This window comes from Crassostrea angulata, unplaced genomic scaffold, assembly GCF_025612915.1.
Source record: "Crassostrea angulata isolate pt1a10 unplaced genomic scaffold, ASM2561291v2 HiC_scaffold_215, whole genome shotgun sequence".
NCBI lineage: Eukaryota > Metazoa > Mollusca > Bivalvia > Ostreida > Ostreidae > Magallana > Magallana angulata.
In genome coordinates, this window is record NW_026441768.1 from 101,365 (window position 1) to 118,644 (window position 17,280).

The 17,280-nt window shown below is 32.3% G+C and overlaps 1 protein-coding gene and 1 pseudogene across 1 annotated transcript; one reads left to right on the forward strand and one right to left on the reverse strand.

Annotated features, from left to right (window-relative positions):
- Nucleotides 1-4,572: 4,572 nt before the first annotated feature.
- On the reverse strand, nucleotides 4,573-9,786 carry LOC128169794 (uncharacterized; annotated as a pseudogene).
- A 410-nt stretch (nucleotides 9,787-10,196) lies between these two features.
- On the forward strand, nucleotides 10,197-16,983 carry LOC128169790 (uncharacterized). The gene is made up of 6 exons (XM_052835862.1): nucleotides 10,197-10,212; nucleotides 13,245-13,261; nucleotides 13,788-13,938; nucleotides 14,335-14,533; nucleotides 15,559-15,666; nucleotides 15,780-16,983. The coding sequence occupies exons 3-6, from the start codon at nucleotides 13,870-13,872 to the stop codon at nucleotides 15,857-15,859; spliced, it is 456 nt and encodes a 151-aa protein (XP_052691822.1). The 5' UTR covers nucleotides 10,197-10,212; nucleotides 13,245-13,261; nucleotides 13,788-13,869; the 3' UTR covers nucleotides 15,860-16,983.
- Nucleotides 16,984-17,280: the final 297 nt, after the last annotated feature.

Consider the following 17,280-nt stretch of genomic DNA (forward strand, 5'->3'; position numbering starts at 1 on the left):
AACACATTAATCCAAAGACAAATTTCATAGAGTATGCAAGTTTAAGAACTGCAGTTACAACCAGACTACATGTACATACACAGGATATACACTTACCAAGCCTACAGAACACATTACGATATGGACCAATTGTCCCTAATCATATTATATTGTTTATTAATACTTGTAAAGGTTGTAAACCCATGTACAACATACTATTAGACAAAAAAGAGAAATATGTACATCAATATCAAAATGGAGAGTAAAGGGTTATAACTATTCACAAAGTTCTTGGAGTAGAATTTTTGAACTCCCTTTTAAGTGTACACAGGAATCAAAACTACATTGGCTGCAATATCAAATACTTCATAGGATTGTCCCTACAAATAAATATCTTTTTTAATATAAAAAAAGCAGAATCTGCTGTTTGCACCTTTTGTAAAAAAGATGAAGAAAGTATTAGTCATTTATTTTATGAATGTAATATAGTAAAAGAATTGTGGTGTGATGTTGAAGAGTGGATTTTTACACAGTTTGAAATCTCGATTACATCTGATATTCAATCATTTCTTTTTGAAAAATACAAAAATAAAGAAAGTTATAAATTTTTTAACCTGATAGCTCTTATTGTGAAGCAATATATTTTTTCATGTAAATATAAAAGTAATCCGACACCAAATATACATGCCTTGAAAAAGGTCATAACTGAAAGAATCTTAACTGAAAAAATATTTGCTGTTGAAAAGATGTAATTATAAGGAATACGAAAGCCACTGGCAGAATATCTGTGAAAAATTGTAGTTATAGAGATAAGTTTAATTTTTCTGTTTTTTTGTTTGTTTTGATCGATGTGAACTCTCATATCATTTCATTTGTTTTCAGTATAACATAGTCTATACTTGTATTGTAATCCACCTGCATAATCTCTTATTACAAACGTTATCCGTGATACGTTATACGTATGTTGAATAAGAAATATCGTTGGCCATTCAAGTTTTGGTCATTTTCAAACTGGCTGCTTTTTTATCATGTTTTATTGACATTTAAAATATTTCTTGGTAATATTTTTATATTCTGTGAAAGGATCTATCGTCTTTTACAACTGCGTTGACTTATAGGGACGGTATTGGTTTCTGTCTTTACAAATAGCATATCGCGTTCCGTTTCTCTTCTTGATTTTAGGCCATACACAGTTAACTGCAGTAAACAGTACACACTTATCGAAGGTGTTTTTTACAAGATTGTTTTGTATTTGAACTTATTTATTTCACACCAAATGACAAGAAGGTTCTTATTTTAATGTCTCTCGTTGGTATGGATGCTTTTCGCGATGTGGTTCTTAATGTGGGAGAATAAGGACAATTTGCAATCAAAACGTGCAAGATATTTTCTGAAGTAAATGTAAACCACAGGATGAACCTCTGCCATTCAGTCAACTGAAAGGTTACTGAAATGTGGCTGAATGACATAGCTATGCCATTAAGTCACCTTTCCAGACCATTCAGTTAACATCCAATTGACTGTATGGCAGAGCTTCATCCTGTGAACATGGCGGTAAAGAATTTGCTAATCCCGTTAGTATACATGCGTCCTTTTACAAGTAATTTTTGGAGAAGATATATTCAATTACGAAAAATGTCATTGGTGTAAGAAATGCAAATTATGAAAAACGGAAAATTTTAGAAATTGTGTCGATACTCAAATGTAGGCTTACAGCTTGAACAGGATCAGATTATAGCATATCGTCAGTTATTCGTTAAAACATTTGCAATGCTTGTTGCCAATTGTCTAACTGACTCATCCACATTTTTTTCCAATCTGTTAACCTCCCTACTGCATTTTTTTTGGCATAAAATGTTATCAATGCACAAGTTCTCTAATTTGCAAAGAAGGAACTGCATCTACCTGCAGTACTTTTCCCACTATTGTACCATTACTTATAGATTTTTTTTTCTGGAAAGGGAAACGCAAAATCTTTTCTGGACACGATTTTTTTCACATGGGGCCTGTACCGAGTGACACAGTGAATTGTTCTTGTCTTTAAACAAAGCGTGCTTACATATACACTAAAGTATAGTTACGGCTTAGTGATTTTAGTTCAGTATATACTTTTTCATAAATGACTTCAATTGGAAGAGCAAACGTGCATTATAGGATGAAAATCGGAGTAAAATACAAAATACACAATTCAGTCGAAAAAAAACAAACCCAAGAAGGTGTTAATACAAACCGATAATTTAAAAAAAAGTAAGCCTACAGATGGTGTCGAACCATTGCAAAAAATTGCACAAAATCATCCAGAAGATACTCATAGTGATGTAAATATAGACCAATATGATTCCGAAATTTTTGTCTTTTTTTTTGAAAAATTCAACCCCAGGGCCGGGGTGCCCTTAAAAATATTCTATCTTAATTTATTCCTTTGAACAAAACTTATCAATATATCTAAAAATTTTAGGGGCAGGCCGATCCCGAGGGAGATCTAAGCTACAATCCATGCAGAACTATACCATTTTACTCAGTTTCCTGGCAAATTAATCAGTTTACGGCAAATTTGCCGCAATAATTTATTTTTGTAAGAGATATTTTTTATTTCTTTTTTTTCATTTTGATTTATCTTTCTTTGTTTTCACTATTATCATTTATCATCATATATATTCTAGATCTTAAACAAGATAAATGCCCTATTTATCTCTAGGACAAATCAATATACACAATACAGTATGTATACTAATAAGACATTTGTTATGCTTTTAATATTGTTCACGTAATGCTCTGCTTGAATTCTTTTTACATGTATTAGGTAAGTGCACAACATATTAACATATCTTATAGAAAACCCAATACATAAATTATCCAAAACTTATTGATACGAAATACACAAACCTGAATAAGATTTATCTTTGGTTTAGTTTTCTTCAAATAAATGTTAAAAACACCCTCAATCTTTGAAGCTGGTTAACCACTGCAATTGTGCAGTGGTGCTGTACGTGCTAGTCGAAAAAACATACAATAGATTAACAAATATTTGGCGACCCTCAAAATCACTATTCTTTATAAATTGAAAAGGCTCTTTAAATGTTATAAATCAGCATCAGTTTCGGTATTCTGATGTACATAAAATGATTTCCAGTATATAGGTAATCTACTCAAGAGTATTTTTGTAAACCTAACTTATCTTACTAATTTAAGGTTCAGGTCGAACTTGCATAAATAATGCAAGTGTGATTCTACACATCTACTAAACATCTCTGGAAGTTTATTTGGTCAATAACTGTGTAACGATTATCGCTTTAATTTGTGAACTAAAAGATCATGATAAGAGAATAAAGTAAAAATGCACTTTATTTATACATAAATAATCTGTCACTTATTTTTAAAAAAGCTTAAAAGGATGTTTATGCATATTTTAAAAATTTGGTCTTGTGAACTATGTAAATATAAACTCATCAAAACATATAAACTCGGATGTACATCATAACTAGTGAAATGTACTTTCAAATAACATGTACATTCCAAACACATCAGGACTAGTCTAATTGATATATGATGTAAATACAAGACTGAAAACTAGTTCTAAACAACATAATGAATAAAAGAGGATGCTTATGTAGTATGCTTAGCAGATCTCTTTTGTTATAAAGATTGAATATAAGTAACTGGTCCAAAAAAGTAGCAATGACCTACACAACCCAAAATTAAATGCACGTATATACCACAACAAAAGCACACGTCTGAAAACGTCACCAGTCCAATCGGGTAACGCTGTCTAACATGGCTCTAACATTTACAATAAATTTAGTGCATACATACAACTGAACAAAACACATAATGCCAGGATTTTCCTTGGTTTTACAATCATGCATTATATCTACAATCCATATTTAAACGATCAACTTACCACATTTACCAGGTTGGGACCAATCTCCCAAATGGGATATAATATCCCAAACGGGTTATTATGACCCAAACAAGCTATATATAGATATCCCGCACGGGCTATATCGCGCGGTTTTCTTCCTGCAGGAATAAGAAGAGTTCTTTCCGCAATATGTCGAGTACATTGGTAAGGAAACTGAGTCATTATGTTTATACCGAGTTAAATTGGACGTATTTTTTTTATCCCTATATACCTCAGAAAGTTGTTTTCTAAAACATGAGTCAGTCTTTTCGCACGGTGACCTTAACTGTTTATTCTTAAACTTACCTTTATTTTCTTAAATCAACAAAAGTTGATGTAATTTTCTTCGACACTAGCTCCTGGAAGACATATTGAAACAATGAGTTCTCGCGAGATCAAATTATCTTATCAGAAATAGGCTATGATCTTTGATTTGGTTGAAATTTAGAAGTTATTGTATGGAGCACGAGAAGGATTAAAATAATTATAGGGAAAATAAAATGCGCCATTAACTTTATGTTTCGCTGTATATAATAATTTTTTTAAACAAAATATTACATATAATTTGTTAAGTCACTTATTTAACAACTGTTAAGATTAATATATATATTAATAGATAGATAGATAGATAGATAAATAGATAAACATTTACACATTCTTTGCAAGTTTACAGGTGTCTTTACAATAATGTGATAAGGAAAATAATATTCCAAGTAATTGTAAGCATAAAAATTGCAATATAAACATTTAAAAATTTAATCTTTTCCTTCCTCCAATTTTAAAACATCATGATAAAATTTAAGAATGTCTGCTTTTGGCTTAGATTTCACTTTCTTCCACTCGGCATTGATTTCCTCAGTGTTAATTTTTTTCACTTCGCATTCAATGATCTTGATAATTTCGTTTTTTGTTTTATTTACAATTGATTCGGCTTTTGACCTTTCATCTGCAAGGATAAACAGTGCAGGGAATTATTTCCTTTCACTCAAGCTATGGTCCACAAGAAAATTTATGAATTCTTCTCGGCATCGCAATGAATTTACGTGAAAGTCCTTTAAGGCACTATCCAAGGGTTTTTTCATTAAAAGATGTGTGACACTTTTCCTTGAACGGATCACTTATGTAGGCGGATGCGCGAATGGATTATCTGAAACAATTGATTTCAAAATCAATATTGTACATATACGAATATTCGGCATCCAGCTCACAAATGCATAAAGCAGCACTCAAGTTTTCTCTGACCTATAAAAAATATGAAAATTTTGGTTTAGAAAATGTTTGACAATCAAAAATACCAATTGTACAATTATTTCATTAAATGAAACATCGATGAAAAGAAATAAAAGAAATGACATAGGAAAAGCTAACGGAAATAGGCTTTGCCCCCCCCCCCCTCCCCCTCCCCCTCCCCCAAGAAATATTGCCATCCCCCCCCCCCCCTTCAAACACAGAATCCTAAATAATTATGGTTCAACACGCAATTTTATGATTGGAATTTTATAATTATGCTAATATATCCATTTATATGAAAAAATGCATGTATCTACTTTAGGCAAAAGAGATACATGAAGTGACAGGGGCAGACTGTGTTTTATACTTAAAGAGCCCTGGAGGGACCGAATATGTGTACAAGTCTGCAGGGGTAAATTTTGACTTGGTAATGAATTTATGAATACTTTATTTCATATGTAAATATTATGAGTATGAATATCATAAAAAAGGTTAAATTAATGTTCAAAGGATACCTTTATTCCATATCTTAAATATTCAGGGAAAGGTCAGTGCTCAAGATGAACCCCAACAGAAAGAAGACGGGCCATTTACAAGCTCAATGGACCCCAGTACATCCCTGTCACTGTTGTCCATAAGGAGCAGGACGCGCCACACAGAGTCACAGACATCAGAGTCCTCCTTCTCCAAAATTCAGGAGTCTACACTTTGTAGGTTCTGTGGAGAAGGGAGGAGGATACCAAGGTTCTTTGGATTGGGTGCTCGCATGTCGCGCACCGTGGGCGGGTGAAGCAGACATGCAAGTACTGGGTTCATGCCCTGTGCCTTGGTATTACAGCTACAACTAAGGCACCTCTGAGCAGAATAGGATGGAAATGCCCTCACCACATCATGCTTTCTAAAGACAAGAATAAAAAAAAGTCAATGAGTAATATTTTTTTTTTTAATTTCAAAATGGCTGAAATTACCTTTTCCAGTTTGTCAATGCACCTACAAACATTTCTCCACTTCTCCTCATCAGACACTCCATTTTGGATCCACATCTTCGTTTTCCTGTTTTTTGCTTCTAATATAAAATCACCCCCCTCACCCTTGGCATCACTGCCAGAAACTCTGTAGGACTCATGTTCCTCAATAAACCCACGTACTTTACCTGGGCACTGAATGCGAACAAATGAGTCCCCCATATATGTCTCCATATAAAATGGCATGTTAAGGCCAAAGAATAATGATGAAAACTTTGTTTTAGACGCATTAATTGCTGTAAAATTGTTGCGCCGGACCCCTGCCCTACATGGAGGGCAAGGCAGTATGAAAATACTACCTCAGCCATAAACTTATAATTGGGGTTTTTAACCCCAACATACCATTGATAGAAACCATTGACAGACGGCGAGGATGTATTCGGATCCCTTACATACACCAACAAAAGCTCTGCAGCCATTGACTGGAGAAATATCTGGAATAATTGCCAGCTTTTGTGGTGGACTGCAAAATTTTTGTCATATAATGACATTGCGGACAATTTTTTTTCTATCATTCGTTTCTACAACATAAAACTAGTTTATCATTGCCTGTTGCACTCATAAAGGAGGTTTGTGCTTTGAGGCTAATTAAGCCTAAAAGTTTGGCAAGATCGATAAGGATAACATCCCATAGGAGACGAAATATGGCTTTTGTCATATTGATCTCATAATGACCAAGTCCTGAAATTAATATTGTGCATTGTTATATTGCATAATGCTATATTTATTTCTAATTGATTAGTGGAAAGAATACAAAACTGTGTGATTTTATAAGATAATTTAAGGATTAATGTACCAGGCAGCATGACAATATCGTTGTACTTTCTACATTTGTCTGTGTCAATGTTTAGAGCATGGTCGTAGTTCTTGATGTGGTCCATAAAATCTGGTTCATCCATGAAGTCCATGCCACAATCTGGACAGGTGAACGTTCTCTACAAAAAGTATTTTACGATGTTGATTTTTATTCCGTGGGATTTAAATGTTTACACCATTAATATGTATTTTAATATGCGACGAACCGATGATTCTTGATGCCAGAGTATATGGCAAGCCATCACATCCAACCATTGTCCATTTTCTCTCCTCACCCACCTTCGCCTTTTCCCGAATGTGATCAAGAACCTGAAACCGTAATTTTTTTTAATAAATTTAAACAAACGCATGTAATGTTGCACTAATTGGTTGATGAATATATCGGTACATGACTTACAAACCTTCTCAACTGCCTCGTAAGAACAGGGGTTTTCAAAACATGGTTCTCCCATGACGACGGTTGGTCACAAAATAGAATGGTCACATTTTCATTGCAAATAAAAAAAAAAGAAATCTTCTCGAATTTTAATGTTGTATTAGGAAAAAACCCATTTATTTAATAATAGAATAATATGCACCTTTCTTCTGCTCTTAAATAGCTTATATTGAGCAAATTCTTGTCAATTTTATCCAATCTGTTCTCATCCTGGTTGTTCACAATTTTTTCTAACTTGTCTTAAATGAATTCATTTCTAAACAGACAAACGATAAGAAATTATATTTGTTAAGGATGTAATTTATTATTTTATCTTAATTTGAAAATAAATGCAATATGAATGATAATTTTACTAAACGAACACAATGTATCTATAGTGCCGAAACGTTTCAAAGTATAACAGATCAAGGTCTTTCATTTTATTAATTGTATCTTTTTTGCCAGCACTTGTATATTTCATCCAGTGTCGTGGAGATAGTTCCGGTATATGTTGGATATGGCTCTCACTGTCCGGGATAATATGTACCATGGTGGTGATAACACTTGCCTTACTTTTGTAATTTACCTCCAACTCCCATTTTTTCTCTAAAACCTATGGTTTCAATACAACAAAATTATGAAAATTACCTAATTTGGACAGGAATATTTTTAGATATTATCTAGTCATTTCTTTAAAAAACATGTTAATATACGTATACCAGTTTATGTCTTTATGTTTTTGTCGAAGCTAACCCAAAAAACTTGCGTCAGAGAGAGAGAGAGAGAGAGAGAGAGAGATAGAGAGATTATTTTAATCCAATTATTTGTCCCAAAAGCATTAACGTTTACCATACATGTAGAATTATATATGATTATAAGCTGATTGCAACTAAATTTTGTTTATTATCACCTGGTTATTGTCACAAAATGTTACAACATCAGAGTTTTGGGGGCATTCCATTGCATCTTTGCTCTGCTCTGATATCCAATTCTAGACGGTTGTATAGGACCCAGATGGACTACCCTTACATCCTATAATCAAAGCAGATTTGCTGCCTGTTATGTAGTATCTGGATAAGATAAATAGAGATAATTAGTTTTTAGAATAAATAATTAATTTATTATTCATTATACATACATCACATACAGCGCACTTATATGTAAATTAAATTACGTAATAGGTGTAATTTGGCTGCAATTATTTAGTCATCACATGAATACCTGTGTGTGTGTGTGTTCTAAACATACCCAAGTAGATTTTGGGAGAAAGACATTGGGGAAGCAAAGTAATTGTTTCTGCAACTGTAGATAGACTATACGGTCTTTGCCAGTCGAATTTCATCACAATTATTGTTGCATACTCCTTTGATGAAATTGACTATCACTTGGTTTCTTTCAAGCAACCAGTCTGAAACGATATACAATTTTAATAATAAATATTTATATCATAGATAATATATAACTATATTCAATCAATATTATAACAGTGTGTAATGGGGGTGGGGGGGGGGGGGGGTGAAGATATGTACATTTATTATTATATGATTTATATATTCACCCTTCAGATTGGACGTTTCCAAGTAATCGACATCTTTATACTGGCTCCCACATTTCACGGTATCCTCGTAAGTTGCTTTGGCTTGTTTTTTCCCAAAGTATGAAATATTCATTCAAAAACAATGCGTAATTGCCCCCTTAAAATATGTATAAAGAGTTTATTTATGGGTTGTTCTTTGAAATTTAATAAAAAATAAAAATTCATTTAGTTGTTGCTTGTAAAATAGAACAGGTCTTACTCAGAGGATACTAGTATATTACCTAAAGCGTATGATAAGGACGACAGCTGATCGCTCGTTAGCTTATTACTAGTTACTGCCTGCAGGAATTCTTTAAAGTACTCTACAATACTAAACTTTTTCTTTCTTGCTGCCTCCTCAGTATCATATTCGTGCTGAAGACACTGCTCAGCAAATTTAACGCAGAGGCTACACAAAAAGGTAGAATGAGTGAATATGAATTCCCTTTTCATCAAAAAGTTGATTCCTTTAACTCTAATTTTCTTGTCAGATAACCTATGTACAATCTCCTCGTCATCTGGGAATAATGTTGAACAGCAGAGATGCTGTTTGCAACTACACCCCCGTTTAGGGGGCATGTCTACAGAAAAAATAATATTAAATAAGATAAAGGTCAATATAACCCTCAAAGAATTTATTCCAGATAAATTTAAATGTGTAATTTATTATGTATTCAATCTGATGTGTTCAATTTATAACCATAAATTACTTTATATCCAATATAAATATAGCGGACCAGAATGCACCAGAATCAAATTCACTGGGTACCGTTTAAAAACTTGCGCATAATATTATCTTGATGAATTTCTAAATTTACAGATAAATTGCAGTAAACATGCTCATTATAATTTAATCACTTTGGCAATATGTTATGATAAATTAACACTAAGAGAAAATTATTTTTCATTTTTCATATTTGTATACGTAATGTAATATAATGTTGCATGTTCGATAACCTTAATCACTTTTTATTCGTGTGTTACATTTATTTTTAAAAGTTTATACAATTTTCCAACAACATTTCCGTAAAATGTTCAATACATCTACTCATAAGCATGGATACATTAATTTTATTAAAATTCTTTAATAATTCTCCTTTTGGCGCACCATACATTCTTTATGAAAATATGACCTATTTTATAAAACCCTCTCTATTTGGACAGTAAGTGATTGGTTTGGGTGCGAGTCGGGTTGGATACGACTTGACTGTAATTCATCTCATGATCATACAAGCGCAATATGGCGGAATGAAGTGTGGTTTTTCAGCAGGTAAGAGCAATTATGCCTTTAATTAAGTTTAAATAGCTTTAACAAGGAAAGTGTAGTCGTAAATATCAAAGACACTTACTTTTCACCTTATGTACTGGCACTTCCGCATCAGTTGAGGCTATGAGGGCCAAATTTTCAGCTGCCTTTTATATACTTGGGTCCCTATCAGCAATCGAGATCCCTCGCAAAGAAGCGTATTTTGGAAATTCTCGTGCAAAATATACCGCCAAATTTTATGAAGCCTGTTTGGGTTATCTATATATAGCTTGTTTGGGTCATAATAACCCGTTTGGGATATTATATCCCATTTGGGAGATTGGTCCCAACCTGTTTACACAGCTTATGGAACTACAGTACTGTTTACTATAAAGTTAAATAAAATTCCAAGGATCTTGACAAAGTACATGACAAACTTTGTTTATTTTATACTGGCATGCCTTGAAGTAAGCTCAAATAATTACTGGTTTATTATCTACCGTATGGCATGAAATTATGCCAGTCGCAAACTTCTATAGAATTTTTTGGTAGGTAATGCGGGCAATTTCAAGAAAATCAAGCGGGTTGTTCATTAGACTCAAGTGTTTCCAAAAGTTCATATTCTCTTCTGCATCTAACATAGCATTAGTATAATTTTAACATCTTTTTCAAAATAGTCCTAAGGATTTCATAAGTCTTTGTTGTGTAGATGATATTGTATCAATGTTTCCAGCCAATCCTTCATTTCACACTACACTCGAAAAATTCTGGTCTTGTATTCGGAGTACTCGAAATCGTGACCTTCAAGCTGAACAATGACAAAACATGGTCCTCTTGAAATTTCTGTAAAGATAGAAAATATTTTTTTTATAGTGGAGTAGAGACTCACCCCAATTATTCAACTTCCCCGTTTTATGCATAATGCAATCTGTTCATTGGTTACCAATCTGTAGATCTGCCCCCGATGCATGACGAACTTGTCTTTCACTTTTTCCATGACGTCCTGGAAAGTTGTAATCCCTTCTTTAACCCTTTTAGTCATCAAAACTAAAATCGAACATTCCAGAAACGACATCTAAACAACTATGTATGCTCTAAATAAGAAACCAGCCATTTTTCTTGTTCTTTACGTAATTTCAATATTATATCTTCGCAAGTATATATTTTAATGCAATTTCATCTGACTTGGATTCACCATAGCGTGTCAATCAAGTTAGCTTGTTTGGGCTTGCTCATCGAAAATGAAAGTAGGTTTTTGATTAATTACACAACTATTAATATAGTTTGCCCAAGGTAGCCTTCGTACCGAAACAATAAACCGGTTTTGAAAAGATTTGAGCAACAAGAGGGCGTATTTGGTCTTTAAATAACTCACAAAAGCTATTTTGTCTTTAGTTTTTACGTTTTGTACACAGGGCAAGAGCTAAGCGATTTTTGGTAATGTTTTCTATCAACTCTCTCTCACTTTCTCTCTTTCTCTCTCTCTCTCTCTTTCTCTTACTCTCTTATGATTGGTAGGTTATTTAGGCTACATGAATTAGTTTTTGTTCCAGAAAATCTACATTGTATGTACATGTGCATGATTAAGTAAAAATCATAAATTATTCAGTACAGAACATACTTATTGCTTTATTTGAAATGTAAGTAGCAAGAGGGTATAGTCTAAAACGCACATCTACATGCAATAAACGAATTTAAAAAATTGGGATGTGCAATATTGTAAAATTAATGTTTATGTCAAAAGTGGATGTTATAATACATGCATAATGCATTAAAGTTATAAGACAGTAAAGGGTAAATGATGAGGAAGTTGAATAATATCTGAATGTATAGTTCAGGAACATATCTATATTTTGAAGCATTCATAATACATTGTACATATGCAACACATTACAAAGTTTTCGTTTAAGTCAATAGAAAAAGAAAAAAATAAAGCAAACATCATAAACCAAAAAACAAAATCAAAAATAATAACACAATAAAAAAGAAAAAATCCATTATACATAAGATTAGTATTCAAATTATTGTGTTTTTTTTTATTTCTTTTTATAGAGTATCCTTAGAGCTTTAAACCAAATAATCAAAAATTTAATCGATTTAATTTCTTACCTGAATTCTAAAACTGAGACTGAAGTCCAATATTTTTTTTTCGGACAAGTGCAGATAGCTCGCGAAGCTGGCATCTTTCGAATTTTTGTAAACTTGAAAAATATACATTTTTCAAATGCTTAACATTCAGAAAGTGGCACTTTACATTCCCTGGCTCTGCTTAAGTTAGAAGAGAACATTCATAAAACTGATTACTTAATAAATTCACCCGTTCGAATGCTTAAAGGAGTCTTTCTCTAAAAACATACTGGGTACTTTGCTGATGGTCAATGGAATATCCACTTATAGAAAATGCATACAAAAATAAAGGATTAAAAAGATCAAATCTAAAAAAAAAACAAACAAACAACAACAAAAAAACCCAGAAAAAAAACAAAAACAAGAAAAAGTATGTGAAGATCCTGCCGACATTTGCACCCTTGTATGTAGAAATATCATTAATTTGACTTTTGATGTTATAGCAACAAAAAAGTATGTCGTTCCTCATGTATCAATCAGTAAACAATTGCATTTTTGTGGTAAAAAGTAAATGGACATAATATATAATGTGAAGAAATTTTCCAGTAATTATTTCTATGTTAAACAAAACAAAAAGAAAAAGAGGAGTAATGATTTTGACGACCGGAAGTTCATATATTGCTGTGTCTTTTTCTCAAAGTATGGTTGCTTAAGTGTTTGTCAGTTTTGAGATCTCGTCGAGACCGGAAACGAACAAACGGAAGTGATTAAATAAATTCAAAAAGTATTATTAATATGTGTACATAATTGTTCACAGACTTAATGAAACGTTCAAAGAAAAAAATCTAAGCTCATTAAAACTTCATTTGCTTGAACTGAACGCTTCCGGTGAGAACCGGAAGTGACGGTTGACAAAATAAAACCTGTATAACACATTTTCAATGAAATGTCTATCATCCATGTAAGATCTGTTTTTTGATCTCTTTCAGTTTTTGAGATCTCGCAGGTATAATTTGCATAATTTGTATAAAAGAAAGCTGTCTGAGACAAATGAGATAAGAAAGAAAATAACCCACTTCAATCGCTATAAGGTCTTCGTTGGATATTGTTATAAAAATGTGTACTTGTGTATATATATATATTAACTTAACCCAGTGAAGCTATCATACCTGTCTATAATGTGTAAATTGTAAAAATTCTTTAAAGATTATAAAAATCATTTGTATATACTTTATGATTCCTCATATCAAGGATACATTGACGTATATCGTTTATTTTGGATATATGGTAGCATTATGAATATATCATTACTATAAATATTTGTATAAATCGCAAAGCAACCATCTGCCAATAACGCTCATTTTAACAAACATTGCCGTGCATATATTTTTCAATCGCAAAAGATTAACATTGCAAGGCTTCTTCCACCTTTAACAGACTTAAAAACGTATGTGTCAAAACAACACGCATTTCTCATTTGTATGTATGCAACTATTTGATTATTAAACAGTGTTGTTGTTTTTTTAAAGTAGGGACGCAGTGAACAAATTTCTTCTCAAAGACTTCATAGGACATCGCGGACTGACCCTAACGTGCCTTGGAATAACCAAAAATATGCTATTTATCTCTGCCATCGTTTGTGTTTCGTTTTTCTATTGCACGAACGGGAAAGGATATACACAGGTATAACTGTGTCCTTATATGACATATATAAATATAGATATCTAATTAGAAAACAGTTATTTGGGAATGTTTATTGTAGCAGAAAATTTTAATTGTGAGTCATTATATTGGTATCATGCTATTAATTATGAATATAATTTTTTGCCTGACCCCTTATCATAATGTTTTTATAAATTGAAATATTTTATCTATACAAGTGTGATGAATGAAGGTGATGAATTTTTTTTGTCGAACCTCTAAAAGCAAGCTATTTTACGTAAACAGAAAATGATCAGACAAAATGAAATCAGTAGAAATTTCCAAACAGTAAATTAAATTACGGTACATTTTTTAAAACATATGTTAAGTATTTTACATTTATTTATCATATTTCTAAATAACATTGTACTTTTTCAGGCCCAGGTGTGTAATGGAACAAAAGAAACAATTGAAATTGTGAACACTTGTCGAATGAATAAACTTCTATTCGGAAAAAGATCGCGAGAAAAGATGTGTAACAATTTCAGATCATGCCAAGGGGAAGACTTAGTGTATCACTGTGTTAGATATAAAGACAAGTTTGTGGAAGTATGTGCCCCTAGAGTTTTAATTACAGGTAATTTCAACTTTTAAGACTTTCATGTTTCGTAGTTTACATTCCTTTTATTACAATTTACAAATTAAAAACATCACCCTTACTCTGCTGTAGTCACATGAGTAATTGTTCTTGTTCAAACAAGGCTAACTATTGTATTTTAGACATAATTGATCTACTATGGAAGTATTTATATATGCCCCTATTATGCAAGTTATTTCTTTAATTTTATTTGTCCACATGAAAGAAAAATATGTTGATATACAAGACACCATGTCATCACGCAATATAACTGTGTTCACGTGATAGAAAAATGCATTGAGATAGTTTTTTTTTAAATCTACAAAATATCAAATATTTCCTACAATGAACTTGTGACGTTGAACATGCTATGTACTATTTTTCTAGGTCGACATGTAATTTATTTATGTCACCATGAAATTTGTTCATGTGAACATGAAACTCATTTATGTCTACATGCAATTATATGTAAGTTATGTTAACATGAAACTTATGTATGTCAACATGCGAAAAAAATTATATTTGCATGTAACTTGTACATATCAAAACATGTCCATAAACATGCTGATCTCGCATGTCAATATCAAAAAATTGCTAGTTAACAAAAACATTTAATGACAACAAAAATGTGTTGCAAGTTCACATTTCTATTTTGCATGTCTTGATAAATAGGTTGCATGTTGACATAAACACGTTGCATCTCATCCAAAATAAGTTGCATCTCATTACATTTATAACAAATGTTAACTTACTTAAGTAGCATATTTCACGTCCAGTCATTTGCGGCCGATATTTTATATGTATTTTTTTTTAATAATATTTTAAATCATTTTGATCTAATTGCAATTTTTTGACATTTTTTTTAAAAATACTTTGCTCACAAAAGGAAGAAGAAAGCAACCATAATTATATAATATCTGAATTCTAATTATAATCATTTATCATAAGATAGTTGAGATTTCTTTTTTTTTTCCTTTCTCGTAATTTAAATACAAAATGAAATTGACAATTGATTTTTTTTTCAGGAAAATGCTGTGCCCAGTACGATGCCGGGGTAGGAAGAGTTGTTGAAGACTACGACCGACCTAGCCAAAAATTACCATTTGAATACAAATCGGATAGTTTTTGGGAAAGTAAGATTTACAGATTAAACATAAAATAACATTAAAGTAACATACAAAATACAAATACAGTTCTGCATATTTCGTTGTTTCTGTATAATATCATACTTTAAAATGATTCTTAGGTTCAAAATGTGCTGAAACATTAAAATCAAAATCTTGCGGCTCTGTTGCTACGGGGAATTCAAGTCAGCTTCTGCAGTAAGTATTAAACAAATATTTAAAAAAAACACCCATATATTTGTACTCTGAATGTATTTTTTTCAATACAGAATAACGAATAGGTATCAACAAACGCGTTAAAGTTAATCTGTTTGCATAGCATAATTTATTTTTATTTTACCTCGCCAAATATAATGCGAAAATGTAGTTAGATTTGGGTGTGATTTCTCATTAATTCCACATGATCATCTAACATGGCTTTTATTAAAAGAAAGTCTACAGCGTCTTCAATTTTTAGCTCACCGAGACAAAGTCAAGGGGAGCTTATGCTTTACCCCCGGCGTCGGCGTCGGCGTCCGGACCTGGTTAAAGTTTTTGTTGCAGGTATCTAAGCTATTACTTGTCCTATCTTCAGCAAACTTCACCAAACTTTTATTTTTAGCTCACCTGAGCTTTAAGCTTAACAGCTTTTCTGATCACATTTTGTCCGTCGTTCGTCTGTTCGTAACCTTTTCACATTTTCAATATTTACTTTAAAACCACTGACACAATTTCAATCAATTTTTGCACAAAGCATCCATAGACAAATTGAAGGGGATACAAAATTGTGGAAATAAAGGATCACACCCTTTTAAAAAGGGAGATAATAAGGAATTGAAAATTTCTGAAATATTATCAAAACCCTTCTTCTCCAGAAACATTTGGCCTGCCAGGCTGAAACTTCTGTGAAAGCATTTTAGAGAGAGTAGATTCAAAATTGATAAACTCATGACTAAAAAGGGTAGGGTATGGCCACAATAAGGGGTACAATTTTAACAAATTAATATATATCATAAATATTCTTCTCAGAAACCAATTAGCAAGCTAAGGAAAGCTGAAACCTATGTGGAAGCATTCACAGGTAGTGTACATTCAAAGTTGCGAAAATCATGACCAAAGAGGGTAGAATTAGGTCATAATGGGTGTCGAAGATTTTCATAGGAATACATAGAGTAAAGCTTTAAAAATCTTCTTTCCAGACACCAATCAGCCAAGTAAGCTGAATCCTATGTGGACGCTTCCTAGGGAAGTGTAGATTCAAAGCTCTGAAAACCATGACACCCCGGGGGTATGAAGAAACCACGATGGGGGTTGAATTTTTACAAAGGAATATATAGAGTAAAACTTCTTCTCAGAAACCAATTTGTCAGGAACGCGGCTATGTTAAGGCTGCCCGATTAATTAACAGCGATATGTAGGAAGTCACTTGTCTGTACTTCATAAGATGACGTCATAGTTAACTTTGACGTCTCGATCTGCATTCCTTTCGATCGTTCTTAGGGAATGTATCGTAACGTAATAAGTTATATTCATTATGCATAATATAAAACCGCTTCATTCCTTTACACAGACACTGTTGTAAATACTAGTGATACTAAATTCAATATCACCGATATGAAGTATACAAAAATCAAAAGTTTTAAA

Excerpts from the sequence above, each read along its gene's own strand:
- LOC128169790 (XM_052835862.1), top strand. The coding sequence starts at position 13,870 with ATGCTATTTATCTCTGCCATCGTTTGTGTTTCGTTTTTCTATTGCACG. Across the intron at positions 13,939-14,334 it reads ACGGGAAAGGATATACACAG|GCCCAGGTGTGTAATGGAAC; the intron begins GTATAACTGTGT and ends GTACTTTTTCAG. Across the intron at positions 14,534-15,558 it reads CCCTAGAGTTTTAATTACAG|GAAAATGCTGTGCCCAGTAC; the intron begins GTAATTTCAACT and ends TTTTTTTTTCAG.